The sequence below is a fragment of the Carlito syrichta genome, unplaced genomic scaffold (genome assembly GCF_000164805.1).
Source record: "Carlito syrichta isolate Samal-C Ts95f unplaced genomic scaffold, Tarsius_syrichta-2.0.1 Scaffold315939, whole genome shotgun sequence".
In the NCBI taxonomy this organism is placed as follows: Eukaryota; Metazoa; Chordata; class Mammalia; order Primates; family Tarsiidae; genus Carlito; species Carlito syrichta.
Genome location: NW_007260035.1, coordinates 75,772 through 89,247, shown reverse-complemented (window position 1 = coordinate 89,247; position 13,476 = coordinate 75,772). Strand labels below are relative to the sequence as shown.

The 13,476-nt window shown below is 44.4% G+C and overlaps 2 protein-coding genes across 3 annotated transcripts; both read right to left on the bottom strand.

Moving 5' to 3' along the window:
* Positions 1 to 3,324: 3,324 nt before the first annotated feature.
* UBQLN3 (ubiquilin 3) lies at positions 3,325 to 5,986 on the bottom strand. Of its 2 annotated transcripts, none has more exons than XM_008073540.2 (2): positions 5,878 to 5,986; positions 3,325 to 5,632 (listed from the first exon to the last, which is right to left on the bottom strand). In XM_008073540.2, the coding sequence occupies exon 2, from the start codon at positions 5,561 to 5,563 to the stop codon at positions 3,608 to 3,610; it is 1,956 nt and encodes a 651-aa protein (XP_008071731.1). In that variant the 5' UTR covers positions 5,564 to 5,632; positions 5,878 to 5,986; the 3' UTR covers positions 3,325 to 3,607. The 2 variants fall into 2 exon arrangements, with proteins under 2 accessions (XP_008071731.1, XP_008071730.1); XM_008073539.2 differs by having other exon boundaries at positions 3,325 to 5,599.
* A 4,363-nt stretch (positions 5,987 to 10,349) lies between these two features.
* UBQLNL (ubiquilin like) lies at positions 10,350 to 12,379 on the bottom strand. The gene is given in 1 exon segment (XM_008073538.2): positions 10,350 to 12,379. A coding segment is annotated over 1 exon segment (1,842 nt). The 3' UTR covers positions 10,350 to 10,537.
* Positions 12,380 to 13,476: the final 1,097 nt, after the last annotated feature.

Below are 13,476 nucleotides of genomic sequence, written 5' to 3'. Positions count from 1 at the left end.
CTCCAGTCTGGGCGACAGAGTGAGACTCCAACTCAAAAAAAAATAAATAAAATAAAATAAATAAATAAATAAGTAAATAAAGGGAAGAATATAGATGCATAAAAGCACTTTCTGTTGCTTGGATAATACCTTTTCTTAAACTGAGATCGACCTTCCTGGTTCTTTGTGATGCAAATCAGCACTCAGCACTACAGACTTTACCACTGTTTTTGTTTTTAACTTTTTAGCAAATCTCTTGTTTTGAATAAAGGGTACAATTTCTTTGGAAGGAGCAAGGCAACAGGCCCAATATGGTCAAAGCTCTGTGACTCTATCTTCTCTTTTCCATTTTCATAACCCCCCCTTGCCCTATCCTTCTATGATCCAGACCACATATGGCAGAATGAGAGATAGAGTAGGCACAGCAGGTGGGAAGTCCCAGGAGATCTGCTCTTTTGGTAACATCAACCTGCAGGAATCTCCTATTTCCAAAATTCCAGCAGCCTTTCTTTTTCCAAGCAGAAGCTCTGGTCCTGTGACATCTTCTATTTTATTTGCATCTACTCAGTCCCCCCAACCATCCTCTCATTTGGTCACCTATTCATTCACTCATCATTAACACTCATTCAATCATTGACTGAGTGCTTTCCATTTAGCTGCTAGATTAAGGGCAGCAGTCTTCCCTGCCCCAGGAACCTTCTCCTGTATTTACCATCATGGAATTGGGCATGAGACTGATTAGCCTCGTGCCCAATTCGATGATGGTAAATTCAGGAGAAGGTTCCTGGGGCAGGGAAGACTGCTGCCCGTTACCATCATGGAATTGGGCATGAGGCTAAAGAGTTCAGTCTCACCGGGCTCGGTGGCTCAGCTTGTAATCCCACGCCTTGGGAGGCTGAGGTGAGTGGATTGCCTGAGCCCATGGGTTCGAGACCCGCCTGGGCAACTGGCGAGACCTCATCTCTACAATAAATCAAAAATCAGCCGGGCGTGGTAGTGCGCGCCTGTAATTCCGGCTACTCGGAAGGCTGAGGTGGAAGGATTGCCGGAGCCCAGCAGGTCAAGGCTGCGGTGGCCAGGAGTGGCCACTGCATTCCAGGCTGGGCGACAGAGTGAGACTCCAACTCACAAAAAAAAAAAAAAAAAAGAGTTCAGTCTCTGATTCCAGGCACCCAGTCAACTGTGAAGGGTTCTCAAGAAGTTATGGCAAGAGAACAGACCTCTAAATGAACACTCCCCTCTGTAGCCTGAACTTTTAGACCCAACCCTTCTGCTGACTGCCCTGGTCAGCTGGACTTAACTTCATATGTGTCTCAGGTTTCCTTTGGCCCAGATAGAAAGCCATTTATTTCCATCAGATTGTTTTCTCAGACATACCTGGCCTTCCAGTGGTGGCAATTAAGGGTTTTATTGTACATCTTCTCCAGTCAGAGGCAGCCCCACACAGCACAGGCCTTATGAGTTGCAGGAAGTGGAGAAGCAAGACTTTCTTCTTCCTTTTTCCTAGCACCAGCATAAACAACAGTTTCTCTGATCTGGACAAGACTCCCCACTGATAGGGAGTGGAATGGGGTGATGAGGGGACCTCAAAGCCTCATGCTCTACCTAGAGACTGAATTATAGCTGTTCACAAAAGCTGGTTTTCTCTTTTATGCTACATGCTGTTAGCTCAAAGGTAGACAGGCTGGTCAAAGTATCCTGGGCTCTAGGTAAAGGTTCTGTTTCTCCCAAGCCCTAAAATGACCCCCACTCTGAGTCTGACATCTAAACACATACCACAGCCACTTTTACCATAATGGTGTCTTCCCTTGAGAACGCTTTCCCTTCCCTGAAAGGAATATGGCATGAACATTTATTATGCTTACATTTCCATTCTGTGATGAAACTCTGATTTAACAGGCTGTGTTTTGTACATCTGCTTGAACACACTTACACAGAGTTCACATACATGTGAATGTATATGCAAGTGGATGTGCATTTCTTCACAGTGTGTTTACCCCTGTGATCCCATGGGCACATTTATGTGCATGTGAACTGGAAAGCATGGTTCCTGTGCTTGATTTATAAACTACAACATTTTTTTTTGCCCTATAAGTACACATTCCTGAATGCAAGCAATAATTTAGTCTGAGATGCCGAGGGCCTCTCTCCTGTGTTGTGTGCCTCCTACCTCAGTGACTTTGTACATGATGACTCCTCTTGAGGAAAATGATTCCTTCCTCCTTCAAAACTTTACCTACTTCATTCTTATCATTTTCAGTTTACAGCATACACTCACAGAAACCTTTTCTTTCTTCCCAGACTCGATTCAGCCCATTTATGCTGTTTCACAACTCCCCAGCTTATTCTTTATAGAATTTATCATAGTTTGAGATTATATAGAATGAGTATTCTTCATATCCTCACAGTCTGAACAGTTTCTGCTATGAGATGATAGGCTTACAAGGGCAGAATTGTGTCTGCTTTATTTACATTGATTCTTGATAGCTAGCAGAATGCTGTGCACAAGGTAGGTAGTAAATTTTTCAGCTATAAACAACAAGAAATTAACTCTTTGAATATGGCTACAAGGGTCTTTATAAACCTAGTGAGATTCAAGCATCTTAGAACTCAGTATGAATCTCTGCTGTCCTACCTCTATCCACTCAGTGACCAGAATCAAATCATAAAAATGACAGCCACCTGTGGGAAAGTCTTCAAGGACAATAAAAATAAGAAACCAGCTGGGCTCGGTGGCTCAGTCGTAATCCCGCTCCTTTGAGAGGCTGAGGTGAGTGGATTGCCTGAGCCCGCAGGTTCGAGACCCGCCTGGGCAACAAGACCCCATCTCTACAATAAAAAAAAAAAAAAATCAGCCGGGTATGGTAGCACATGCCTGTAATTCCGGCTACTTAGAAGGCTGAGGCAGAAGGATCGCCAGAGCCCAGCAGGTCAAGGCTGCGGTGGCCGGGAGCGGCCACTGCACTCCAGTCTGGGCAACAGAGTGAGACTCCAACTCAAAAAAAAAAAAGAAAAGAAAAGAAAAAAGAAACCACACCCACTTTTCAGTCAGGCTGGTGGTAGGAAACTCCAAAGAACAGGGAACATGATGGCAGCTACTACTGGACACAAAATCTGGAGAAACTCTGAAAGGACATTGGGAAATTTGCAGGATTCAGCTTCAACGGATTGTCGCAAGTTTCTTCCTCTGTTCATCATACCTCTGCATCTTTTAATTTCAAACGTTTTAGTTTCCCATTTAAGCCCTTCTGTTCATGTAGAGACACTCTTTGTCTCCACCTCTTCACCCATATTCTCCCTTTTCCTTAGGGCCCACAAGAATCAGACTCAAGAAACAGCTGATACTGGAGATTGGATGTAATTTCATCTAAAGATAGGCATAAGCAGAGCTCAGACTGGAACCCAGGAATGGTACGGTGGTGGGGGTGATTGGCTCACACACAGCACCCCCACCTTGTTTCTGGCCCTTAGTCTTTCTCATTGCCTTTGAAACAACGTTGTCTCCACAGTAAAGGGCATCATAGTAAATTTGGCTTATAGTGCAGCTGTATTCAAGAATGGAAGAGCTAGGGAAATAGGACATGGGAAAAGGGCACAGAGGAAAGAGATGGTCTGAATGATTGGGCTCCTATGACTGCTTCAGCTTCTCCACAGCAGCATTCACGTCACCTCCAGTGGCAATGAGGGCCTGGAGATTAGCTTCAGGATTCAGAAAACCCATGGCCCGCAATTGCTCCAACTGCACCCGAAAACGAGTCTCAGGTTGTAGCTGCTGGAGATTGGCACTAGCTAAAGCTTGCAGCAACTGGAGGAAGGGTATGGAACAGAAGCCCAGCTCCACAGAGCCCTGTGCTGGGGACACCTCTGGACCCAGGTTTTGGGGGGGATTCTCAGACATAAAAGTGCCTACTCTAGACTCTGTATTTCCTGCCACTGCTAGAGAAGGCATGAACCAGAGTAGGACATGAGGTGCTTCATTCACCAGGATCTGCAGACCCTGCTCAATCTGCAGCAGGGCTTGCATGGCACGGGGATTTGCCATAGCTGCCTGAAGGCGCATTAGCAGTGGCAGTGGTCGTTGCATCTCATTCTGTAACTGTGGGATCTGATTCATGCCAGTTGACCTCAAAGATCTTGGACAAGCTTGTGGTGGCAGCCAGGGAGGCTCAGAGATTCCATGAGTGACTGTCATAGGGGAAAGGGAAGAAGGAACAAATGGAACCCTGTTGATAGAATCTCCTAGCCCTGAGACAAGATCAGGCAAGCTTGTGCTGTGGTCAGTAGAGTTTTTCCCTGCATCATCTTGGCCTCCACCTTGTCCAGTACCATTCTCTGCAGGGTATCTCAGAAAAGCTGGGCAAGAGGACTTTCCTTTGATTACTGCTGACTCCTTGGGGAGAGGCTGGCTTGACCTAGGCTCCTGGGATGAAGAGGAAGTTGGGGAAACTCTGTTTCCTTGTGGTGGTGGTTCCTGGCTTGGTCTGAGGTTGGATGCAATCCCCTGCAGATAGGTTCCGAGGGACTGGGAGGTCTCATGTAATTGATAGAGATAGTCATAAAGCCCTATATTACCCAGAAAGCTTGAAACCCTATTTCTAATTTCAGATGCACCCTGGTCCCTAAGCCACCTGCCTTGCCTGCCATCTGAACCTCCATGTGTGGAAGTCCAGGGGTTGGGAAGGGGGTCACAATTCTCTGTCCTTGAAGGTTGGCTGCTGCCAGTGGTAACATTAGCAGTAGTGGGAGTGGCAAAGGGATTGCCACCAAACTGCTCCTGTACTGCATTAAGCATTGGATCCATAATATCCGTGTACATGGTGCGAAGAACATTGTAGCCACCAGGGATGCTCTCCAGGTTACTGAGTGCCCGGTCCTGGCTACGCATCATCTCTTGCATCATGGCAGGGTTACGTAGTAACTCCAACGTCTGCCTCATGATTTCAGGGTTGTTGAGAATATGCCCAACCTCCGGGTTGTGTTGGATCAGCTGCTGCATATGGGGATTGTCAAGAACCAGCTGGCGCACCAGTCCCGTGTTAGACAGCAGACCCTGGATGAAGGGGTCATCAATAAGCTGAGTCACAAACTGAGGCACGGATGCACGCTGCCACATCAGTGAGCTTAGCTGGTCGAGGAAGCTGGTTGAGCTCAGGCCCAGCCCACTAAGGCCCGTGAGCACACCTAAGCTAAAGGCAGGAGGCCAATCTGCTGGGTAAATGGAACTTGGCTGAGGGAGCGACCCAGCACTTGGGCCTGGGGTAGAGACGGAGGCAGCTGGGCGCTCAGTGCCCATGGCGCGGCGCTGCATCTTGATGACCAGGTGAACAGTAAGGCCATCTTGGACTCCACACTGTGCCAGTGAGTCAGGGTTCTTGAGGATTTTGCCAGCAAAGATTAGAACCAGCTGATCAGGGTGGGCCTTAAAGCGTTGGGATATCTCTTCCTTCAATTGCTGGATGGTGCATGTGTCCGTAACTGAGAAATCTTCCTTGTCTTTGGGTGTCTTCACTGTCACTTTGATGAGGTGGGGATCCCGGACTGGTCCTGGGCTGCCCTGTGGCAGGGCCTCTCCGCTTTTGGCCATGGTGGCAGCAGGAGGCCCAAATCTGTGGGGACACAGCTGGGGGAATGGGGATAGGAGACCAACATCACCCTTTCAGGCAGAGGTGAAAGTAGGAAAAGTAAACATGAAGAGGGTCTTGATTATCAAAGTAGGGAATGGTATAGGGTCTACATGGAAGGGACTATGTGGTTCCTGGGCAAAAGCACTTTCAGGGGATTATGAGATTGAGAGCGTAGGGGTCAAGGATGGAAATCTGGTACCCTTGGAAAGAGGTCTGTAATTGATAAGTATGGGGACAAAGAAAGGAGGAAGGGCCCAGTCTGGGGTATACATACCAGTCAGCTGTGGCCCCGTCCTTTCTCTTATGCAGGGCTCCAAATCTCCCTCATCTTGCTGCACATCCAACCCTGAGGCCTTGTAGATCAGAACCCACTCTATCGAGTCAATTCTGTGACCTCAGTACTGACATCACAGCCTTACACAATGGATTCTTGGGATTCTCCAAGGTGCTCTGAATCCCTGGGAGCTCCTGCTCTACCACCCTTTACGTCTTCTACTTCCTTTACCTCAAGTGCCCTCCTCTTAGTCAGCCTCCTGAGCTGACCACTCCTTCTCAGGAGGAACCCTGCTCCCACACAATCTCAAACATGGAGACTCAGACTGAGACTGGACCACTGTAAAACACTACTCGGTCCTTTGTGTCCCCATTCTGAACAAAGTTAGCTACTTCCTAGTCCAGGGGCTTCTTCCTGGTATCTCATGTCCCTGTTTTTGGTCTGGTACAAAATTAACCATAAATTCTTCATATATTTTCAAAGTAGTGATTTGCTGATGGATAAGATTTTGAGTATAAGGGAGGGATCAAGAATGACATGACTTTTTAATTTGTTTTAATTAATACTGTTTCCCTGGGAAATTCCAAGAAAGGATTGGATATTTATTGGGATAAAATTAAAAGACCAGGAAACAAACAGGTTGCTAAATAAAAAATTAGCAGGTTGTTAAACAAGTTTAGATATATTTGAGATGTCTATTTTATATTCAAATGGAGATGTAAGAAAGTAGTTGAATATTATAAGCCTAGAGTTCATCAACACATAAAGAGTACTTTAAATTATGGATTGGTCAAGATTAGATAGTTAGTATAGGAAAAAATAATAGATATTTTTAAAAATCTGAGTCTTATGGCTCCATAATGTTTAGAATTCTGGAAAATCAGAAAAATTTAGCAAAGGAAACTGAAAAAAAAAGGTAGAAAACGAGAAAGAGAGTAAGAAAAACAAAGAGAGGCCAAAGCAAAAAGAGTTTTTTATAAAAGATACACAGTAACCAACTGTGTCAAATGATGTGATAGGTCAGCAGGATAAGGACTGGGAATTGGCCACTGGATTTAAAAAAACAGAGAATTGGAGACCATAAAGAGACCAGCTCTGGAAGAGTGGTAGAGGCAAAAAGATTGACTGTATTTAGGAACAAATCAGTTGGAAAGGAATTGCATCCAGTACGATTATAAATGCAAGGGAGATGACGGCTATATGGGGAAATGGGATTAAAGGCTTCTTAGGGTTTTTTGTCCCCTTAAAATGAGAACAGTATATAATGTTTTTATTCTGATGAGAGCAATCTAACAAGCAGAAAAAAATTATGCTCAAGAAAAGGAAAACAATTATAAGAGTACATTCTTGAGTAGATAGGTTAGAGAGATTGGGAGCAAGTGTCCATGTGGAAAGCTTGGTTTAGGAAAAGGGACAATTTTATCATGATAATAGAATAGAGGGCAGAATATATAGGGACAAATGTAAGTAAGTTGGACGATTTGATAGTAGGCACAGGTAGAATTCCCTTCTGACTGTTATTTTTTTGTTAAAATAAGCAAAACTTTAGCTAAAATTCAGAATAGAAAAGGGATGGTGAAGATTTGAGAAGAGCAAAAAAGATATGAAATGATCATCTCAAAGAATAGTGAATTGACTAAGACAGAAAATGTCCAAGTGTGTTCCCCAAAACAGCAGCATCAGCAACACCCAAAAACTTGTTAAAAATGAGTAATTTGGGCCTCATTCTACTGTTTCAGAATGCATTGCAAAGTTGCTCAGATATCTGGGATTCAACACACCTTCCAGGTAATTCTAATTCATTTTCTGATGAGAGTCCTCAGGCTGGGAACATGCAGTTAGGATTGTTAAGAGGCAGTTAAGGCTTTAGGTAAAAATGTAAGTGAAAGTAGTCAGCACAGTTGTATGTTTTTCTCTGCCTACACAGAGATTAGGCAGAGTTGGGTATAACCACAATGAGTTTACAAGAAGGAATATTATGCCAGAGGTACATTAATGGATCATGGAGAAGTCTTGAAGCAAGAGAACTAGGGTCAAGAAGAAGCAAGAGGCCGACTCGGTGGCCCAGCCTGTAATCCCAGCACTTTGTGAGGCCGAGGCAAGTGGATTGCCTGAGCCCATGGGTTCGAGACCCACCCAGGCAACTTGGTGAGACCTCGTCTCTACAATAAATCAAAAATTAACCGGGTGTGGTAACGCACACCTTTAGTTCTGGCTACTTGGAAGGCTGAGACGGAAGGATCTCCGGAGCCCAGCAGGTCGAGGCTGTGGAGGCCGAGAACACGCCATTGCACTCCAGTCTGGGCGATAGAGTGAAATCCAACAAAGGAAGGAAGGAAGGAAGGAAGGAAGGAAGGAAGGAAGGAAGGAAGGAGAAAGAAAGAAAGAAAGAAAGAAAGAAAGAAAGAAAGAAAGAAAGAAAGAAAGAAAGAAAGAAAGAAAGAAAGAAAGCAGCAGCAAGAAGTTGCAAATGACACCTATCCACTTCTAAGTCCATGAGAAATTAAAGAAAGAAGCAGCTACTTTTGTGGCAGAAGCAGTGTCTTCAGTGAACAGTCAGATTTCCATTATAGCAAAAAGGTAAGGGAAACTTTAGAAAGAAGGTTGTTGATATATGTGGGTTTTTTTATTGCTAAGTTATGAATCCTAAATGGTAGGGTGGAAAGGTTTGGAGAAGTGGTAGTGAGTAGAAAAATGAACCAGGTGAGGAATTTTTACAGCATATTAGGATGAAAATAAGATGACCTTGGATAGCTTGGGCTTTTTATGTAAACAGCAGCGACAAACAGGGTGCAAACATAATCATATTGAATAGGAAGGTGAAGAATTCATTTTCTTTCTTGAGACATCTTTTTGGTAGCTGTGGGTGGTTGGAGTCTTTGTCAGTGAGCTTGCTAGACGTACTTAGAAATTTGTGGACTGATTTTTCACTCATGCTGACAGCCATGTCAAGGCTGGGGAGGGATGTCTGTTGAGTACCCAAATCTCTGTGGGTCCCTGTTAGAGACCAGATTTCACCACTTCCACTGCTCCTACCCTGGTCCCAGACAACAGCATCTCTCACCTGCTTTAATGCAAAAGTCTCTTATTGTTTCCCTGCTTCCCTGGTTTCTTTCTACCACAGTCCTTCGCTCAACTCTGCAACCAGATTTGATACATTGAATTACTTCATTCCTTTACTCAAAACCCACCAGTGACTTTCTTTTACATTCATAGCAAAATCCAAAGTCCTCACCTCACCCACAAAGCTCTTCACCATCTGATATCCTCCCCACCTCCTTTTTTTTCTTTCTTTTTTGTCTACTTCAGCAGCATTACCTCCTTGCTATTCTGTCATTAAGCCTTCTCTGCCTGGATCGTCCTTCTCCCAGGGAATTGCATGTACAATTCTCCCAACTTTTGCTCAAATGTCACCTTTTCAGAAGGGCCTTTCCTGATCAGCCTATTTAGAATTGTTTATGTTGATTCATTTCACTTCATAGCACTTAGCATCACCTAATATAGCTGTAAGGTTAATTTGAATACTGTCTTGTATAGTCACACAAAAAAAGTAAACTCCATAAATAAAAGACCTTTGTTTTTTCACTGCTATTTCTTCAATGCCTAGAACAATTTTGACTTGTTAAGTTATGGCACAAGCTCACTAAATTATTTAATAGCTGCATAATTTGGTGGCATATGATGCCAGTCTGGGATACTCTAGGTGAGGCAGGAAGAGAATATGGGACTTTGACAACTGTGAAAAAAACACAAGCTACAAGCATAAGATATGTTGAAGGATATGGTGCCCTTGAAAAGTGCTGTGACTGTCCCATGAAACGCTGGGTTTGTGGTGACTGGACTATGCAGTGAGGGTGGCAACTTCTGTAGGCTAAAGGAAGAGTAATGACACACATCAAAGTCTTATAATGGTGGCAATGGCAATTAGTAAGAGGCTGTAATGATAATAACTATTTATTAGGACCTGGTTGATTTGTGGATTTTTCTACTTTGGCCCAAAAGATTATTCTTCCACTTTCAAACTTGAATACTTTGGGTTTGAGAAACCAAGATAATCTTACGACTAAATATTTAGATCTATCTATGGAATATGTTTTCTTTTCTGTATAAGTATGTTATGATTGTCATCTTCTATATGTGTGTCTATTAATGTATCTCTAGGTATTTGTGTGTATGCATATAGCTGCATGTACCTGTATGTGGACTCTATGTGCCTACATATGTGAATCTTTCACTATGTGAGCTTGTGTACATGTGTACACCTGTCTGAGGCAACATATGCATGTTCTTAGATATTTGAGCATGGTATGCAACATTGATTATTTTTTGTCTCTATATTAATATGTACATGTTGTATGTGTGTTTGTGTGTTCATGTATGTATAGTAAGTGAGACAGGGATATCACACACAGTTAGTTGCTTTTTTTGCAAAAAAAAAAACAAACAAAGTCAAACCTCAGATGGGGGCAAGTGGATGTAGCCATTTTATTCACAGATCTTCCAGCCATGGTCAATGATCTATTATTCAGTATAGACAACATTGGTTGGTAACTCCTATTCCAGGATATCTCCTAGTTGAAAGCATCAGGAGAGGTGGGAAAAAGCAGATGAGGTGGTCAATTGAGTCAGCCAGCAGGCAGCAAACAGGTAGGCACATTGGTTAGAATCCCCGGGATCTCTTGAGCTTGAGGATAGCAGCATTGGTGTCCCCCTCAGTAGCAATGAGTGCCCATAGATTGGCATGGTGGTTCCCAAATCCCATGGCTTGGAGAGATTTCATTTGCTTGCTGAAACGAATCTCAGGGGCTTGTAGAGAATGGGAAGGGTCCCCATCCAGGGGTTGTAGCCTCTGCAGAACTGCTCCTGACTTATGGCAGCACTCAGGCCCTTTGGGCTCAGCTATATCTGGCCCATTCCAGGCCCAGGGCACTGTGTCAGGATAGCTGCAGCTGGGAGCAGGAAGCCAACTCAAGCCCCATAAGTTAGGTGCAACCCAAGGCAGAAGAACAGGAGCCTCTGTTGCCAACAGCTGGAGACCCTGCTCAATCTGCAATACTGCTTGTGATGCTTTGGGGTTGGCTAGGGCTATAAGCAGGTCAGAGAGCTCTGTCTGCTGCAGGAATGTAGGCAGCTGCTGCCTCTGATGTTCACTCAGCTGGGGCATGCTCATAAACAACATCTGAGCTGCCAGATAGGGGTTGTTCATAAGCAACTGCATCACACCCCCTATGATCTGAGAGCTGATCTGCTCATCTGACAGCTGGATATCATCTTCTAATCTCTGGATGGAGCTGCTTAGAGAGATAGTGGCATCCTTGTCTTTTTCTTGTGGCTTCTGGATGAGCTCTATATTAAGTAATGCAGGTATCCTAGCTGGCTGCTGAGTGGCACAGATATGGCTCCGACCCTGGGTAGAAATTGTGGTAGTATTAGCCCTGGAAATAGGGTTGACCTTGTTGAGAGTGTCACTAGCTGAACTGATTGAAGATAAACCATCAGAACTAGTGTGGATGACTTGGGTTGCAGGGAGCTGTGGGTGCTGGTCCTGCCATTCCTGAGATGATGGTGGAGGTGGGGATGAGGACTGGACTTGTTCCCATACTTGTCCTGCCAGGAGAGCTGTGAAAGGGTTGCCCCCAAAAGGATCTTGTATGCTGTTTAGCATTTGATCATTGAAATTAGCATCATTCTGACCCAAGGCATTGTTTCTACCTGGCATTGTTTCTAAGTCCAAGAATGGTTGTGAGTTCTGTAAATGCTCAATGTTCTGTGCAGGTTGCTGGATTTGCATTATTTCTTGGATCACGGCAAGGTTCCTGGCCAACTCCAGAGTTTGCCATAGGATCTCAGAAGTGTCAAAAAGGTGGGGGACCTCCGGGTTCTGCTGCATCAATTTTTGTATGTCTAGATGTTCTGAAATGAACTGCTGCATAAACTCTGTGTTGGAAAGAAACCGCTGGATGGTAGGATTCTCCAGCATCTGTGCTATGTGCCCTGCACAACCCACTTCTAGGTTCTGGGTATGTATCTTGCGTGCATCAGACCCCTCAAAGTGGGAGGATTCCACTGGAGCTTGACTCACACCAGCTGGTTGGTGTGCCCCACTGCTGTTACCTTTGGTGTTTCTGTCCTGGTGGCAGGGCTCGTTGGTTGGCAGGTTTTGGGAAGAATGGGCTAGGAATCTGGAGCCATGCTTGGACTTGATGACCAGATGGATGGTGTGGCCATCCATGATGCCCCTCTGGCTCAGTGTGTCATGGTCTTTGAGAAGACGACCCATGAAGACCAGCACTAGTTGGTTCATTTGGCATTGGAAGTGAGCCGATAACGTCTCCTTGAATTGCCTCACTGAAGTGTCATCTGCTACCACAAAGTCTTTCTGGTTGCCTGGGGTCTTCACTGTCACTCGAGTGACTTTCAAAGAGATATTCTTGTCTGCAGGCAGACCTGAAGGACGCTCGCTCTGAAGCATCTTGGATGTTCAAGAGATGACATGCGGCATGGGCCTTAACTGGTGAGCAGATGGGAAGCAGCTGGAAGCAGGGGCAGAAGGGGTGAAGGCAGACAAATGTATCCTCTGGCTTTTGTCTCAGGTACAACAGCTAATTTCCCTGTTGCCCAAAAAGGAATGAGTGACCTGGCTGGCAAGGTACTTTGTGATGTTTGTGCCTTCACCCCAGTTCTCCAGATGTGGCCCAGCTGAGGCCTGGCGTGGCTACTGATTCATTCTTGACCTATAGTGGACTAAATGGTGATGACTCATTCCAAGGCTACCCCTCCTCCTGCCCCACCCATCAAGGACATGACTCTTAAGAAAAGGGATATTGTGATGTCAACTCTAGCCTCACAGTCGGCCTGGACCAGCTGGGGAAAGAGGACAGATTTCGGGATTCAAGTATCTATAATAAAATGAAATGAAACAATTTTCCAAAAAAAATGGGACAAAGTTATCAGAATAGAACTAGTAAATACCAAATTTTTAAGTGTGAGATATATGTTTCTGTGTGATACTATGTGTAGGTCCCTTATAGGAATGTCACACATATGAAAAGTTGAGTCTACTGAAGCCATAGATAAAATCACATTTCTGTAAGAATGTAGTCTTTTCCATAGAAAGGAGCCCATTGATTCTGTTAGTGATCTGAAAATGTGGGTCTTAGAAAAATGGAGGAAGAATAGAATTCTTAGGTGGAAGGGGATGTCATTTTTTTGCTTTTGTTTTTTTCTGGAATCTATATTTTGGCATTCTAGACTTAATTTCTATATAGTGGAGAAATGACTACCTTTTCTTTAGGAAACAGGAGCAGGGCTAGGCAGGAAGGCTCCCTGCAGAGGCATTCCATACAAAATGTGAGTGAACATTTCTTGTAAACCGCTTTTTATTCACATGGCACTTGGTCTTTTCCATGTTATTACAACGGGATGTTTAGAATGATTTGTTTCAATGTCCTAACCCAGTTTTACGTGCCTACCTTTGTGTAAAAGCATTAAGGAGGAGCAACATCTATAAATCAAGAGGTGGCCATGGAGGTAGGCAGGTAGTAGTAAAATTCCTAAAGGCACAGGTTCAGGCAACTAAAAAGTCAGATTCTCAGTCTC

Coding starts and splice junctions, on each gene's coding strand:
- UBQLN3 (XM_008073540.2), bottom strand. CDS start 5,563: ATGGCCAAAAGCGGAGAGGCCCTGCCACAGGGCAGCCCAGGACCAGTC.